Below are 16,362 nucleotides of genomic sequence, written 5' to 3' on the forward strand. Positions count from 1 at the left end.
GAACATCTTCTTTCCGTGCTTTGCCAACTTCTTCAGCACAGCGTGGCTCTGCTCCCCGTAGCAAATGTATTTGCCTGGAACACAACCAGTAGGTTACTGTACTTCCTCCGGTACAGTATATTATAACAGCAATGTTTTTTTTTCCAACCAAACTCTATATGCCTGAATCTGTTTTGTAAAAAAAGGGAGGATCATTACCAATATCCGCCTCCACCGCTCGGTACATAATGCCCTTGACGTGAACGTCCCTGATGGCTTCCTGTGAGGAGACATAAAGCAGACATCAAGACCGAGGCGACGTTGCGTTTAGCATTCAGCAGCACGAGCAGGACTCCAAAGTGCGTGTGCTCATGCAAATTAGAGATGAAAAAAAGCTGACTTTAAAAGGACAGCTACTTGAAAGTTAATTTACAGTCCAAAAAAGGTGTAAAAGAGCATCACTGCTATTCATTTAGCAGCTACCATAACAAATACAGCACCTCACAAGTGACATTTTAATAGAGTAAATTATCATATTAAGACAATGTGTGTGTTAAGTCATTTTTAGTAGATTGTAAATCTATACGGCAATACAAGCCGTACACTGACTACTTTAAAGTACACTATATTGCCAAAAGTATTTGGCCACCTGCCTTGACTCACATATGAACTTGAAGTGCCATCCCATTCCTAACCCGTAGGGTTCAATATGACCTTTTGCAGCTATTACAGCTTCAACTCGTCTGGGAAGGCTGTCCACAAGGTTGTGGAGTGTGTTTATAGGAATTTTCCACCATTCTTCCAAAAGTGCATTGGTGAGGTCACAAGGCCTGGCTCTCAGTCTCCGTTCTAATTCATCCCAAAGGTGTTCTATCGGAGTTCAGGTCAGGACTCTGTGCGGGCCAGTCAAGTTCATCCACACCAGACTCTGTCATCCATGTCTTTTTGGACCTTGCTTTGTGCACTGGTGCACAGTCATGTTGGAAGAGGAAGGGGCCCGCTCCAAACTGTTCCCACAAGGTTGGGAGCATGGAATTGTCCAAAAATGTTTTGGTATCCTGGAGTATTTAAAGTTATTTTCACTGGAACTAAGGGGCAAAGCCCAACCCCTGAAAAACAACCACACACCATAATTCCTCCACCACCAAATTTCACACTCCTTGCTGTTGTTCCCAAACTCTTCCATTTTCTTATAATAAAGCCGACAGTTGACTTTGGAATATTTAGGAGTGAGGAAAGAGACTGGATTTGTTGCACAGGTGGCATCCTATGACAGTTCCACGCTGGAAATCACTGAGAGCGGCCCATTCTTTCACAAATGTTTGTAGAAACAGTCTCCATGCCTAAGTGCTTGATTTTATACACCTGTGGTTAGGACACCTGATTCTGATCATTTGGATGGGTGGCCAAATACTTTTGGCAATATAGTGTATATCCAGGTTTCTTTCCCTTGAGAAGATATACAACGTGAGGGGTGTAGTCAACTTTTCAGAGATTCTCTGGATACAACAACATAGACATAAGTGGAATGTTCACCCAAAAAGGGGAGTGGAAATAAAAGAAAATATGGTTTTATTGGGGATTTTCTACAAGGTTTCGGAACATGCCTGAGGGAGTTTGTGAGGTCAGACTAGGGCTGAGCGATATGGCTGTATCACAATTTAAGCGTTTTTTTTTGTTTTTTTATCAGTCTATATCGATAATTATTGATATTTTTGATGACCTATGGAAAATAAGGACCAGGAGAAAAACACATTTTGATTTAAAATGTAACCTTCCTCTGATTATACACCCCTCAGCTTTTGCGACAGAAGAGAAAGGAAATGTCAAAAACAATCGATGTAAACAAAGTTCTCAAATCCCATTGAACACTTAACAATAACCTAAAATAAAAAATGGAAGAATTAGAACGGCGACTGAGAGCCAGGACTTCTCAACCAACATCAGTGTGTGACCTCACCAATGCGCTTTTGGAAGAATGGTGGAAAATTTCTATAAACACACTCCGCAACCTTGTGGACAGCCTTCCCAGAAGAGTTGAAGCTATAATAGCTGCAAAAGGTCATATTGAACCCGATGGGTTAGGAATGGAATGGCACTTTAAGTTCATATGTGAGTCAAGGCAGGTGGCCAAATACTTTTGGCAATATAGTGTATATTGGGCCATTGGTTGACCTCTAAATTGATAGGAAAAGGTGTAAAAAAAAAAATAATAGAACTTGCCATTGTGCACCCTGTATAACAACAACAAAAATAATAGTTTTAGTAATGATAATAGTAACAGTAAGTATCTTTATATCTCCATTTATTTTATTTACCAAAATTAATCACAGAATGTTAATCAGTCTAATCTATATTATTATTACTAATTATAATGTTGCCATTATGAGCTTTTTTTTATTTTTTAAAGTATTGTTTTTAATTTAAAAAAACTATTTGTATGTCTTTTCAATTGCTTGGTAAATTTCTATCCTAAGTATTGTAAAGCTGAAATTGGGTTGGAGTTGCTCTATTTTCTTTAATTAGATTGATTAACATTCTGTGGGATTTTTGTAAATAAAATAAATGGTAAAAGAATAAAAATAAAGATACTTACGATAATAATTATTATCATTATTAGTACATATAGGATGCACAATTAAATTAAACACATGTAAGCACAATTAAAAACATTACACAATAACAAACTAACAATAACAGAAACGATATATATCATTACTATATTTATTTTAATTTTCTACAATATTTGTATTCAGAAAAAGGTGATGCCATCACAAAGCTGAACACTTAACAATAACCTTTGAAAAAATGAAGGTCCGAAAATAGGGAATATTTAAGAAATGTGACAAAATAGTGCAAAAGTGTAAAAATGTAAACGTACACAAACGTGAGTGCCGGCTGTGCTCAAGGGTGAGCGCGGCTCGGGTGGAGTGGCGTTCCTGATTAGGAGAGCCTTGGTCCGTTTTAAAAAATCAAAAAAACTGCCATACTGTCAATTTGACTTTTCCTTTTTTAATCAACATTTCCTTCACTCAGTGACTATGTAATGTGTTATTCTTATAGCCAGACCTTTGTTTACTTCCGTACCTGATTGTTTGATACTTTTACCTGATTATCTGTTTGTGTGTCACTCCCACTGATCAGTGACTATGCAATGTGTTATTCTCATAGCCAGACCTGTGCTTACTTCCGTAATTTTGAATATGACCAATGTATGATCCTGTAACGACTTGGTATCGGATCGATACCCAAATTTGTGGTATCATCCAAAACTAATGTAAAGTATCAAACAACAGAAGAATAAGTGATTATTACATTTTAACAGAAGTGTAGATAGAACATGTTAAAAGAAACAGTAAGCAGATATTAACAGTAAATGAACAAGTAGATTAATAATTCATTTTCTACCACTTGTCCTTAATAATGTAGACAAAATAATAAAATGGAAAATGACACAATATGTTACTGCATATGTCAGCAGACTAATTAGGAGTCTTTGTTTGTTTACTTGCTAATAAAATAAAAGTTGTGTAGCATGTTCACTATTTTATTTAAGGACTAAATTGCAATAATAAACATATGTTTAATGTACCCTAAGATTTTTTGTTAAAATAAAGCCAATAATGCCGTTTTTTGTGGTCCCCTTTATTTAGAAAAGTACCGAAAAGTATTGAAATAGTTTTGGTACCGGTACCAAAATATTTATATCGGGACAATACTACTTTCTATTGATCAGTGACTTCTTGCATACCAGAAACCGAGTGCCTTTGTTCATGCAATCCACCTTGCTTTGCAACTTCCGATTTCTTCCAAATAAGAAAAAAAATGTATATATATTGAACGTTTTATCGAACGCATTTTTTATTGACATCGATTACAAGTCTATCGCAATATATATCAGTGTTGGCGTTAATGCACTTTTTGTGTCTTTTTACGCATTGAAATCAGAACTTCAGAAGCCCGGACGTGGGTTGTTTTTTTTTTTTTGCTTGTTGTTTTTTTTATTTGATCGATAATCGCTTTCCGCTGGTGTTCTGTTTTGTTGATATTTGCCGGATTAAATTTCCATTCCCGTTATTTGCGTTTGTATTGGTCGTAAATTTTGATTCGCCGAAAGTTTTATCAATCACAAATACTGCCTCAGTTTGCACTCGGACAACTTTACCGCGAGGGGCTGTCAAAAGAAAGACTCGATGGTAAACACAAAGGTGAGTGTAACGTCAACCTTTTTAACTTCATCCTGTGCCATGTCTCCATGTCTAAATTACTTGTTTTAGTCTTTGTGAGTCCACTATTTATTTATTGATTGATTGATTGATTGAGACTTTTATTAGTAGATTGCACAGTACAGTACATATTCCGTACAATTGACCACTAAATGGTAACACCCGAATAAGTTTTTCAACTTGTTTAAGTCGGGGTCCACTTAAATTGATTCATGATACAAAAATATACTATCAGATATATACTATCATCATAATACAGTCATCACACAAAATAATCACATTGAATTATTTACATTATTTACAATCCGGGGTGTGGAGGGGGGTGTGGGGGTTAGGTTTGGTTGTTACCATCAGTCATCAACAATTGAGAACAGAGAAATGGATATTGGAACAGTGTAGGTCTGACTAGGTAGGATATGGACAGCAAGTAGTGGGCAGAGAGAGAGAGAGAGAGAGAGAGAGAGAGAGAGAGAGAGAGAGAGAGCGGTCAGAAGGCATAAGAAAAAGTATCTGCATTTGATTGTTTACATTTGATTATTAACATTCCGGGGAGGGTGTTAGTTTAGGGTTGTAGCTGCCTGGAGGTGTACTTTTATTGCGGTTTTGAAGGAGGATATATACTATACTATTATACTATTAAAATAAACAAAAACGTAACAAAAGTGGAATAGAAAAGCTCACAGGTGAAAGTTGCACAGAAAAAGTTGCAATGTTGACTAATAAAACAACGCTGTTTTTTTTTCTTTAAAACTGTCGTTGCTCAAAACATAATATTTAATCAAAATTAATGTTTTTATGAATTATTGACCCAAGGCTCTGATTACTTCACATCAAATGTTGCACTGAAAAATATTTTTGGTGGAAGATTTTGCATATTTTGTGTGTTTGCCATTAAAAAAAAATTAAAAAAAAATAAAAAAAAAACATATTGAAAAAAAAAAAAAACTTAGAATTGAGGGATAGATCTGAAGTTTTTGTAGACTCTAGTGCAGTGGTTCTCAACCTTTTTTCAGTGATGTACCCCCTGTGAATTTTTTTTTAATTCAAGTACCCCCTAATCAGAGCAAAGCATTTTTGGTTGAAAAAAAGAGATAAAGAAGTAAAATACAGCACTATGTCATCAGTTTCTGATTTATTAAATTGTATAACAGTGCAAAATATTGCTCATTTGTAGTGGTCTTTCTTGAACTATTTGGAAGAAAAATATATAAAAATAACTAAAAACTTGTTGAAAAATAAACCAGTGATTCAATTATAAATAAATATTTCTACACATAGAAGTAATCATCAACTTAAAGTGCCCTCTTTGGGGATTGTAATAGAGATCCATCTGGATTCATGAACTTAATTCTAAACATTTCTATACAAAAAAAGAAATCTTTAACATCAATATTTATGGAACATGTCCACAAAAAATCCAGCTGTCAACACTGAATATTGCATTGTTGCATTGTAATGAATGGAATAGCCTACTTGATTTCATGTTCAGTTTATGAACTTACATTCATATTTTGTTGAAGTGTTATTCAATAAATATATTCATAAAGGATTTTTGAATTGTTGCTATTTTTAGAATATTTAAAAAAAAATCTCACGTACCCCTTGCCATACCTTCAAGTACCCCCAGGGGTACGCGTACCCCCATTTGAGAACCACTGCTCTAGTGATTTAAGCGGTAAATAATGTATGTATGCCCTGGCACACCATTATCATCATTTCATGACCGAAACAAAAAACTTTTTACACTTTTATACTGAAATAAATACACCTACAACTTATTAAATACAAATGTAGAAAAAACTACCGGCAGCGGTAAAAAGTAGATCCATGAAGGAAAGAAGAAAGTGAATGAATGTTTATAACGGAATAAATTTTTGTATACATAAAAATGTGGGGTTTTTTAAATTATTTTTTTTAATGAATTAAAGGGGAACATTATCACCAGACCTATGTAAGCGTCAATATATACCTTGATGTTGCAGAAAAAAGACCATATATTTTTTTAACCGATTTCCGAACTCTAAATGGGTGAATTTTGGCGAATTAAACGCCTTTCTATTATTCGCTCTCGGAGCGATGACGTCACATCGGGAAGCAATCCGCCATTTTCTCAAACACATTACAAACACCGAATGAAATCAGCTCTCTTATTTTCCGTTTTTTCGACTGTTTTCCGTACCTTGGAGACATCATGCCTCGTCGGTGTGTTGTCGGAGGGTGTAACAACACGAACAGGGACGGATTCAAGTTGCACCAGTGGCCCACAGATGCGAAAGTGGCAAGAAATTGGACGAAATTTGTTCAAAATACGAGGGTGTGGGGAAAGCCGACGAAAATGGTCAGTCGTTTGTTCCGCACACTTTACCGACCAAAGCTATGCTACGACAGAGATGGCAAGAATGTGTGGATATCCTGCGACACTCAAAGCAGATGCATTTCCAACGATAAAGTCAAAGAAATCTGCCGCCAGACCCCCATTGAATCTGCCGGAGTGTGTGAGCAATTCAGGGACAAAGGACCTCGGTAGCACGGCAAGCAATGGCGGCAGTTTGTTCCCGCAGACGAGCGAGCTAAACCCCCTGGATGTCTTGGCTCACACCGTCCCTTATGCCACTGTTTTTCAACCTTTTTTGAGCCAAGGCACATTTTTTTCATTGAAGAAATCCCGAGGCACACCACTCGCAGAAAACATAAACAAATGCCAATATTGACAGTAAAAAGTCGTTGTCGCAATTGTTGGATATGAATTCAAACCATAACCAAGCATGCATCACTATAGCTCTTGTCTCAAAGTAGGTGTACTGTCACCACCTGTCACATCACACCCTGACTTATTTGGACTTTTTTGTTGTTTTCCTATGTCTAGTGTTTTACTTCTTGTCTTGCACTCCTATTTTGGTGTTGATTGTCATGTCATGTACGGATGTACTTTGTGGACGCCGTCTGCTGCTCCACACGCTGTAAGTCTTTGCTGTCGTCCAGCGTTCTGTTTTTGTTTACTTTGTAGCCAGTTCAGTTTTAGTTTCGTTCTGCATAGCCTTCTCTAAGCTTCAATGCCTTTTCTTAGCGGCACTCGCCTTTTGTTTATTTTGGTTTCAGCATTAGACACCTTTTTACCTGCACACTGCCTCCCGCTGTCGTCTGCATATTGTGATCACGACAAACCATGTTCTCAACATCCACAAAGCAATCAGCTACCTGCTGCCACCTACTGATATGGAAGAGTATTGCATGGTTACTTTGAGGGTTATAATTATTGGTTTGAAAAAAATATTTTTAACCCAATAAGGTGAAATGACAATCTCCCACGGCACACTAGACTGTATCTCACGGCACACTAGTGTGCCGCGGCACAGTGGTTGAAAAACACTGCCTTATGCTACCGAAGATGATCAAGAGAAGAATATCGACCCTAGCTTCCCTGGCCTGCTGACATCAACTCCAAAACTGGACAGACCAGCTTTCAGGAAAAGAGAGCGGATGAGGGTATGTCTACAGAATATATTAATTGATGAAAATGTATTCATTACTTGCGGTTTTACGTAAATTATTATACATAAACTGTGTTTACCAATAATTTAGCTTAAAAACATTACAACATTTAAAAACAAACACATACCAATCGTTGGTTAGAAGGCGATCGCCGAATTCGTCCTCGCTTTCTCCCGTGTCGCTGGCTGTCGTGTCGTTTTCGTCGGTTTCGCTTGCATACGGTTCAAACCGATATGGCTCAATAGCTTCAGTTTCTTCTTCAATTTCGCTTAAGCCGCTGAAATCCGAGTCTGAATCCGAGCGAATGTCGCTATACCTTGCTGTTCTATCCGCCATGTTTGTTTGTATTGGCATCACTATGTGACGTCACAGGAAAATGGACGGGTGTATATAATGATGGTTGAAATCAGGCACTTTGAAGCTTTTTTTTAGGGAAAATTAGGGAGAAAAATTTTGAAAAAAACTTCGAAAAATAAAATAAGCCACTGGGAACTGATTTTTAATGGTTTTAACCCTTCTGAAATTGTAATAATGTCATACTTGCCAACCCTCCCGAATTTTCCGGGAGACTCCCGAAATTCAGCGCCTCTCCCGAAAACCTCCCGGGACAAATATTCTCCCGAAAATCTCCCGATTTTCAGCCGGACCTGAGTAAGGACAGCCTTTTTTCACTACGGGAGGACAACAGGGTGACAAGAACTAAATCATCCAGACTAGAGATAAATTGTATTCTTATGTTTATCTTACCTAAAAATAAATATATTTATTCATTAAAAAAAAAAAAACTAAATACATTTTTACTATATTTTGCTAAAAACATCAAAATTAATTGTATTTTTATTTTTATTTTTTCTGACTCCTTATTACATCCAGCCATAGAATTTTACATTAAAATAAACATATTTGAAATAATAAATTTTAAATTATCATAATAATTCATTTAAAATGACCATATTTAATTATTCAAATAATTGCTTGTTTATCAACAACTTTAGCATTTTATTCACTACATTTTGAAGCTCTCAGAAGCCAAGTTATGTTATATTCCTTAATATTTATTTATGCAAGTTTGAAGTATCAATTATCCAAACACAGTTTTGTTTGCATATTTTCAGGATGTAGATATATATATATATATATATATATATATTAGAGATGCGCGGATAGGCAATTATTTCATCCGCAACCGCATCACAAAAGTCGTCAACCATCCGCCATCCACCCGAACTAACATTTAATCAAAACCGCACCCGCCCGCCATCCGCCACCCGCCCGTTGTTATATATCTAATATAGACGATGCAAGGCATTAGTGAGGTTAGAAAGCTTTTGCCTGTTAAAGAAAGGAGACTGATCCAATGCAGCAGAGACATTCAATGCGTGCCACGCTGTCACGGCCCAGACGCACACCAGTGCGCAATCATCTGCGAGCCGCGCTGAGCGCACCTCCAAGCGCGCTCGCGCCACTCAAACTGCTGCAGGCAGCTGCGTTCACACATGCATCTGTAAGCCTTGTTTTAACATCCTGTGGCACTCTTCTGGGATCACGGCGGACGAAACTGCTCATGCTCAGGGTGTTTGTGGAGGTTCGGGGTTTTGCACAAATGTGATGCACCATGTTAGATGTCCCGGTTTTGTGACTGTCGTAGACATAAACAGCGTCGCAGCTCTTGCAAATCACGTAGCCAGCATTACTATCATCCTGATTTACAACCTCATAAAAACAAGTCCACGCTGAACTTTTCTGGCCTTTTTTTCCCTCTGGTCTTTAGTATTCCCTTTTTTAGTTTGTCGCGTACCACGTTTGCTGCCGGCGTTGCCATCTCTTTTTTTTTTCTTCTTCTGTTGTGGCATATGCTGCAGGTGCCTGCTCATTTTTCGTATGTGGGTAACAACATTTAACTATGTATATATATTTCCGAATTGGTTTAACTGCCACCCGCCTGAATCTATTTAAAATCTAATTTTTTTTTATTTCAACCGCCTGACCCGACCCGCGGATAAAATCTAATTTTTTTTTATTTCAACCGCCCGACCCGCGGATAATCCGCGGACTCCGCGGTTGTGTCCGCAAACCGCGCATCTCTAATTAATATATATATTAATATATATATATATATATATATATATATATATGTATATATATATATATATATATATATATATACATGTATGAAATACTTGACTTGGTGAATTCTAGCTGTCAATATACTCCTCCCCTCTTAACCACGCCCCCAACCACGCCCCGCCCCACCCCCGACCACGCCCCCAGCCCCCAACCCCCAACCCGCCACCTCCCGAAATCGGAGGTCTCAAGGTTGGCAAGTATGGATAATGTTCCCCTTTAACGTTTGGGACAACCTTTTTCCAAAACACAATATAGAATGTGAGATATAACAGGATAATGCCTAGCAGAGATGCGCGGATAGGCAATTATTTCATCCGCAACCGCATCAGAAAGTCGTCAACCATCCGCCATCCACCCGATCTAACATTTAATCAGAACCGCACCCGCCCGTTGTTATATATCTAATATAGACGATGCAAGGCATTAGTGAGGTTATAAAGCTTTTGCCTGTTAAAGAAAGGAGACTGATCTAATGCAGCACAGACATTCGCGTGCCACGCTGTCACGGCCCAGACGCACACCAGTGCGCAATCATATGGGAGCCGCGCTGAGCGCACCTCCAAGCGCGTCTCGCTGCCGGCGACGGCCGGGTATGGGCCCGACGCTCCAGCGCCATCCATTTTCAGGGCTAGTTGATTCGGCAGGTGGGTTGTTACACACTCCTTAGCGGGTTCCGACTTCCATGGCCACCGTCCTGCTGTCTATATCAACCAGGGTGAGCCCCACCCCTTTCGTGAGCGCACTGCGCGCGGAGTGACCCCTGTTACGCGCCCCCGGCAACAGGGGTGGCGGGCAGGTAAGCTGCGCAGGTAAGCTGCGCAGGCGGAGCGCGCGGAGTGACCCCTGTTACGAGCCCCCGGCCACGGGGGTGGCGGGCAGGTAAGCTGCTTACCTGATGCGCGTGACGCCGGCCGCGGCGAAGGCGGACGAGGCGGGGTGTCGGTGCGGTGGGCGCGGTGGTGACCCTGGACGTGCGTCGGGCCCTTCTCGCGGATCGCCTCAGCTACGGCTCCCGGTGGGGCCCTCTCGGTGGAAGGGGCCTCGGTGCCGGACCCCGGCGAGGCGTCCCTTCTCCGCTCCGTAAAAGTGTCCATCTCTTTTTTTTTTTTTCTTCTGTTGTGGCATATGAAGCAGGTGCCTGCTCGTTTTTCGTATGTGGGTAACAACATTTAACTATGTATATATATTTCCGAATTGGTTTAACTGCCACCTGCCTGAATCTATTTAAAATCTAATTTTTTTTTTATTTCAACCGCCCGACCCGACCCGCGGATAAAATCTAAGTTTTTTTAATTTCATCCGCCCGATCCGCGGATAATCCGCGGACTCCGCGGTTGTGCCCGCAAACCGCGCATCTCTAATGCCTAGATTTATCATTTGTTTTCAAAACGTTTACAAAAAAGTGGGACCTCAAAAATATACTGTGGGACCCCATTTTTATGACTTGATGGGGTCCCTGACACCCCATTTTGAAAATTCCTAGCGCCAACACTGTATATTGATATCGTTTTATTGCCCAGCCCTAGGTCAGAGATCATTTCCACACCCAACTGATCCAAGCAAAAGTGGAAGTAAACACCTGTCCAAAAACGTCTCGGTGGAATGAATAGTCAAGAAGGACTCGATTGAATAATCGATAGAGAGGAATGTCCCAATACTTCTGTCCATCCGGTGCGTTTTATTATTTTTTGGAAAGGCAACTATCAAAACGGTGTCCTTGGAAAGTCATGAGCGGCGCTATTGAAGCACAGTCCGCGTGAGGTGTGTGTGTGTGTGTGTGTGTGTGTGTGTGTGTGTGAGGGCTTTTAATGACAGCGATCCATCAAAGATGATTTAGTGTCACACAGAAAAGGGAGCCGCCTCCCTGGATGAATGAACACAGCGTTGGTTTCTGACAGCCAGGAGAGAACAGACACAGGTGTCCAAAGGAATGCTCGCAGAGTTATAATTAGCGTCCCAAAACAGCTAAAATTAGGGAGGCAGCTGAAAGGAGCGAACGCATTTCACCGACGCGATCACGATAGCTCACCTTGACGTCTTTGTAGAGGTGCACCGGCTCGTAGTCGATGTTGTGCTTCATGAAGAAGTCGTTGACGCACGACAAGAGGGTCATCTCCGGCAGGGAGAAGATGTCCATGAACTGTTTCATGCTAAGGCCGTGAGAACTCTGCGACGGGGGAGAATGCCGAGTGATGCTGATGTAACACAGTCAGTGTGTGGGGGGTGGAGGGGGGGGTCTTACCTTCCCATAGAAGTCACTCATAATCTCAAGAGGGACATGGCAGCCTTCGTACATGGCGATGACTTCCTCGTCAGGAACCGGGTGAAGACCTCTGTGGAATGTGCAAAACGTGAGAGTGTTTTTCAACCTTTTTATTTTTTTTGCGTCGAAAAAATGCAAAGGCACACCACCAGCAGAAATCACTAAAAAAACGAAACCCAGTTGACAGTAAAAAGTCCTTAAAAGACTTTAAAGCATAACCAAGCATGCATCAATATAGCTCTTGTCTCAAAGTAGGTGTACTATCACATCACGCCGTGACTTATTTCGACTTTTTTGCTGTTTTCCTGGGTGTAGTGTTTTAGTTCTTGTCTTGCGCTCCTATTTTGGTGGCTTTTTCTCTTTTTTCGGTATTTTCCTGTAGCAGTTTCATGTCTTCCTTTTCAGCGATATTTCCCGCATCTACTTCGTTTTAGCAATCAAGACTATTTCAGTTGTTTTCATCCTTCTTTGTGGGGACATTGTTAATTTTCATGTCATGTTCGGATGTACATTGTGGACGACGTCTTTGCTGCAGAGTAAGTCTTTGCTGTCATCCAGCATTCTGTTTTTGTTTACTTTGTAGCCAGTTCAGTTTTAGTTTTGTTCTGCATAGCCTTCCCTAAGCTTCAATGCCTTTTCTTAGGGACACTCCCCTTTTAAAGTTAAAGTTAAAGTTAAAGTACCAATGATTGTCACACACACACTAGGTGTGGCGAAATTATTCTCTGCATTTGACCCATCACCCTTGATCACCCCCTGGGAGGTGAGGGGAGCAGTGGGCAGCAGCGGTGGCCGCGCCCGGGAATCATTTTTGGTGATTTAACCCCCAATTCCAACCCTTGATGCTGAGTGACAAGCAGGGAGGAAATGGGTCCCATTTTTATAGTCTTTGGTATGACTCGGCCGGGGTTTGGACCCACAACCTACCGATCTCAGGGCGGACACTCTAACCACTAGGCCACTGAGCCTAACCAAACCAACTATGTTTGGTTTAAGCATTTGACACCTTTTTACCTGCACCCTGCCTGTTGACTAATAAAACAAAGCTGTTTTTTTTCCCTTTAAAACGGTCATTGCTCAAAACATAATATTTAATTAAAATTAATGTTTTTATCAATTATTGACCCAAGGCTCTGATTACTTCACATCAAATGTTGCACTGAAAAATATTTTTTGTGGAAGATTTTCCATATTTTGTGTGTTTGCCATTAAAAAATATATAAAAAAATAAAAATAAACATATTAAAAATTAAAAAAAACTTAGAATTGAGGGATAGATCTGAAGTTTTTGTAATGTATGTATCAGTGACGTGCGGTCACTAGAGACAGGTGAGGCCCTGCCTCATGGAAAGATTAAAAAAGTAAAAAGAAAACAAATTAATTAAATTGTTATATGTATTCAGTGATTATACTATAAAGTTATTTTCCATTTAACTTCACCAGTTTTCGATTATTTTTATTCAAAATTGCTGAATTTTCACATTTGCTGTTCAAATACTGAGAAGAGACGGTGCGGTGATCAGCAGCCAGTTGAGGCACGTCACTCAGTTGTGCCTCACCATGGATTGCGGACTCGACTAACTGCTGGCCTGCTGTGCAGTGAGACCGTATTGTTATATGAATTATATTATACATTTCCATAGTTTAGTTAGCTGAGGTATATAATGTACAGTGTATTTTGTCAACAACTGTATGTGTGTAACGTATTTCTTGTGCTGAGCAATCATAAAACTGCTGCGAAGACGCACTGTGTGAGGCTCGCAGTAATCCCGCCTCCTGGTGCCGGTTAATGCACCCCCGCCACAGAATGCACCCCCCGACGGGAGCGCCACACCAACCAAAGCCCACACCCAAACCCTCCACGTGCAAGACCGAATCCACCCAAAAAAAGTTACTTAACAAGAAGCCAAAAAGTGCAAAAACAACAATGCTCGCGCCGGAGAAGCCGTGAACGACTGCAGGGACACAACATTAGGTACACCTGCAGACTGCAGCACGGATTTCATATTTCATTCATTCACAACTCCTCCAACACGAACACCACTGTTCCCGCACTTATAAGTAAAGGTAATTCCATAACCATCCATTTTCTACCGCTTATTCCCTTTTGGGGTCGCGGGGGGCGCTGGAGCCTATCTCAGCTACAATCGCGCGGAAGGCGGTGTACACCCTGGACAAGTCGCCACCTCATCGCAGGGCCAACACAGATAGACAGACAACATTCACACTCACATTCACACACTAGGGCCAATTTAGTGTTGCCAATCAACCTATCCCCAGGTGCATGTCTTTGGAGGTGGGAGGAAGCCGGAGTACCCGGAGGGAACCCACGCAGTCATGGGGAGAACATGCAAACTCCACACAGAAAGATCCCGAGCCCGGGATTGAACCCAAGACTACTCAGGACCTTCGTATTGTGAGGCAGATGCACTAACCCCTCTTCCACCGTGCTGCCCATAATAACGTTTTTTTAATTAAATGTGCTTTTTTGTGTGCTACAATTTGTATGTGTAAAGTTAAAGTTAAGTTAAAGTACCAATGATTGTCACACACACACTAGGTGTGGTGAAATTTGTCCTCTGCATTTGACCCATCCCCTTGATCACCCCCTGGGAGGTGAGGGGAGCAGTGGGCAGCAGCGGCGCCGCGCCCGGGAATAATTTTTGGTGATTTAACCCCCAATTCCAACCCTTGATGCTGAGTGCCAAGCAGGGAAGAATGCTGGTATGAGCTTTTAAACATAACCCGTTAACTGCTGCCAATCAAATGGTGAATAAGATACTCTTTAGGGTTCATATGTTTGTAAATCTGACTGTGATGAAGTCAGTGCCTCACCAGCCATCAACCTCACCGCACGTCACTGCTTTGTAGCCAGTTCAGTTTTAGTTTCGTTCTGCATAGCCTTCCCTAAGCTTCAATGCCTTTTCTTAGGGGCACTCACCTTTTGTTTATGTTTGGTTTAAGCATTTGACACCTTTTTACCTCCACACTGCCTTCCGCTGTTCTCGACATCTACAAAGCAATTAGCTACCGGCTGCCACCTATTGATATGGAAGAGTATTACACGGTTACTCTGCCGAGCTCTAGACAGCACCGACACTCAACTACAACACATCATTTGCAGACTATAATTACTGGTTTGCAAGGAATATTTTTAACCCAAATAGGTGAAATTAGATAATCTCGAATAAAGTGTGAAGCCACTGGGTTGGGAATCAGCACCTCCAAATGCGAGTCCATGGTTCTCGCCCGGAAAAGGGTGGAGTGCCATCTCCGGGTTAGGGAGGACACCCTGCCCCAAGTGGAGGAGTTCAAGTACCTAGGAGTCTTGTTCACGAGTGAGGGAAGAGTGGATCGTGAGGTCGACAGGCGGATCGGTGCGGCATCTTCAGTAATGTGGACGCTGTATCAATCCGTTGTGGTGAAGAAGGAGCTGAGCCGGAAGGCAAAGCTCTCAATTTACCGGTCGATCTACGTTCCCATCCTCACCTATGGTCATGAGCTTTGGGTTATGACCGAAAGGACAAGATCACGGGTACAAGCGGCCGAAATGAGTTTCCTCCGCCGGGTGGCGGGGCTCTCCCTTAGAGATAGGGTGAGAAGCTCTGTCATCCGGGGGGAGCTCAAAGTAAAGCCGCTGCTCCTCCACATGGAGAGGAGCCAGATGAGGTGGTTCGGGCATCTGGTCAGGATGCCACCCGAACGCCACCCGAACGCCTCCCTAGGGAGGTGTTTAGGGCACGTCCAACCGGTAGGAGGCCACGGGGAAGACCCAGGACACGTTGGGAAGACTATGTCTCCCGGCTGGCCTGGGAACGCCTCGGAATCCCCCGGGAGGAGCTGGACGAAGTGGCTGGGGAGAGGAAAGTCTGGGCTTCCCTGCTTAGGCTGCTGCCCCCGCAACCCGACCTCGGATAAGCGGAAGAAGATGGATGGATGGATGGATGGATGGATAGATAATCTCCCACGGAAAATCCTTTTTTATTAGTCAAACATATAAATACACTATATCGCCAAAAGTATTTGGCCAGCTATCCAAATGATGAGAATCAGGTGTCCTAATCACTTGGCCCGGCCACAGGTGTATCATATCAAGCGCTTAGGCATGGAGACTGTTTCTACAAACATTTGTGAAAGACTGTCATAGGATGCCACCTGTGCAACAAATCCAGTCGTGCAATTTCCTCGCTCCTAAATATTCCAAAGTCAACTTTGTTATAAGAAAATAAAAGAGTTTGGGAACAACAGCAACTCAGCCACCAAGCGGTAGGCCAC

General features: G+C 41.4%; 1 protein-coding gene across 1 annotated transcript in view; it reads right to left on the reverse strand.

Moving 5' to 3' along the window:
* nt5dc3 (5'-nucleotidase domain containing 3) overlaps positions 1 to 16,362 on the reverse strand; it is a 58,111-nt gene that overhangs the window by 29,963 nt on the left and 11,786 nt on the right. The window contains exons 5-8 of the mRNA XM_061924296.1: positions 12,067 to 12,157; positions 11,854 to 11,991; positions 199 to 259; positions 1 to 74 (exon numbers count right to left, since the gene is read on the reverse strand). The exon at positions 1 to 74 is cut by the window's left edge and continues 29 nt beyond it. Of these exons, the coding sequence (XP_061780280.1) occupies positions 1 to 74; positions 199 to 259; positions 11,854 to 11,991; positions 12,067 to 12,157 (364 nt within the window). The remainder of the gene's footprint in view (positions 75 to 198; positions 260 to 11,853; positions 11,992 to 12,066; positions 12,158 to 16,362) is intronic.

The sequence above is a fragment of the Nerophis lumbriciformis genome, linkage group LG29, assembly GCF_033978685.3.
Source record: "Nerophis lumbriciformis linkage group LG29, RoL_Nlum_v2.1, whole genome shotgun sequence".
In the NCBI taxonomy this organism is placed as follows: Eukaryota; Metazoa; Chordata; class Actinopteri; order Syngnathiformes; family Syngnathidae; genus Nerophis; species Nerophis lumbriciformis.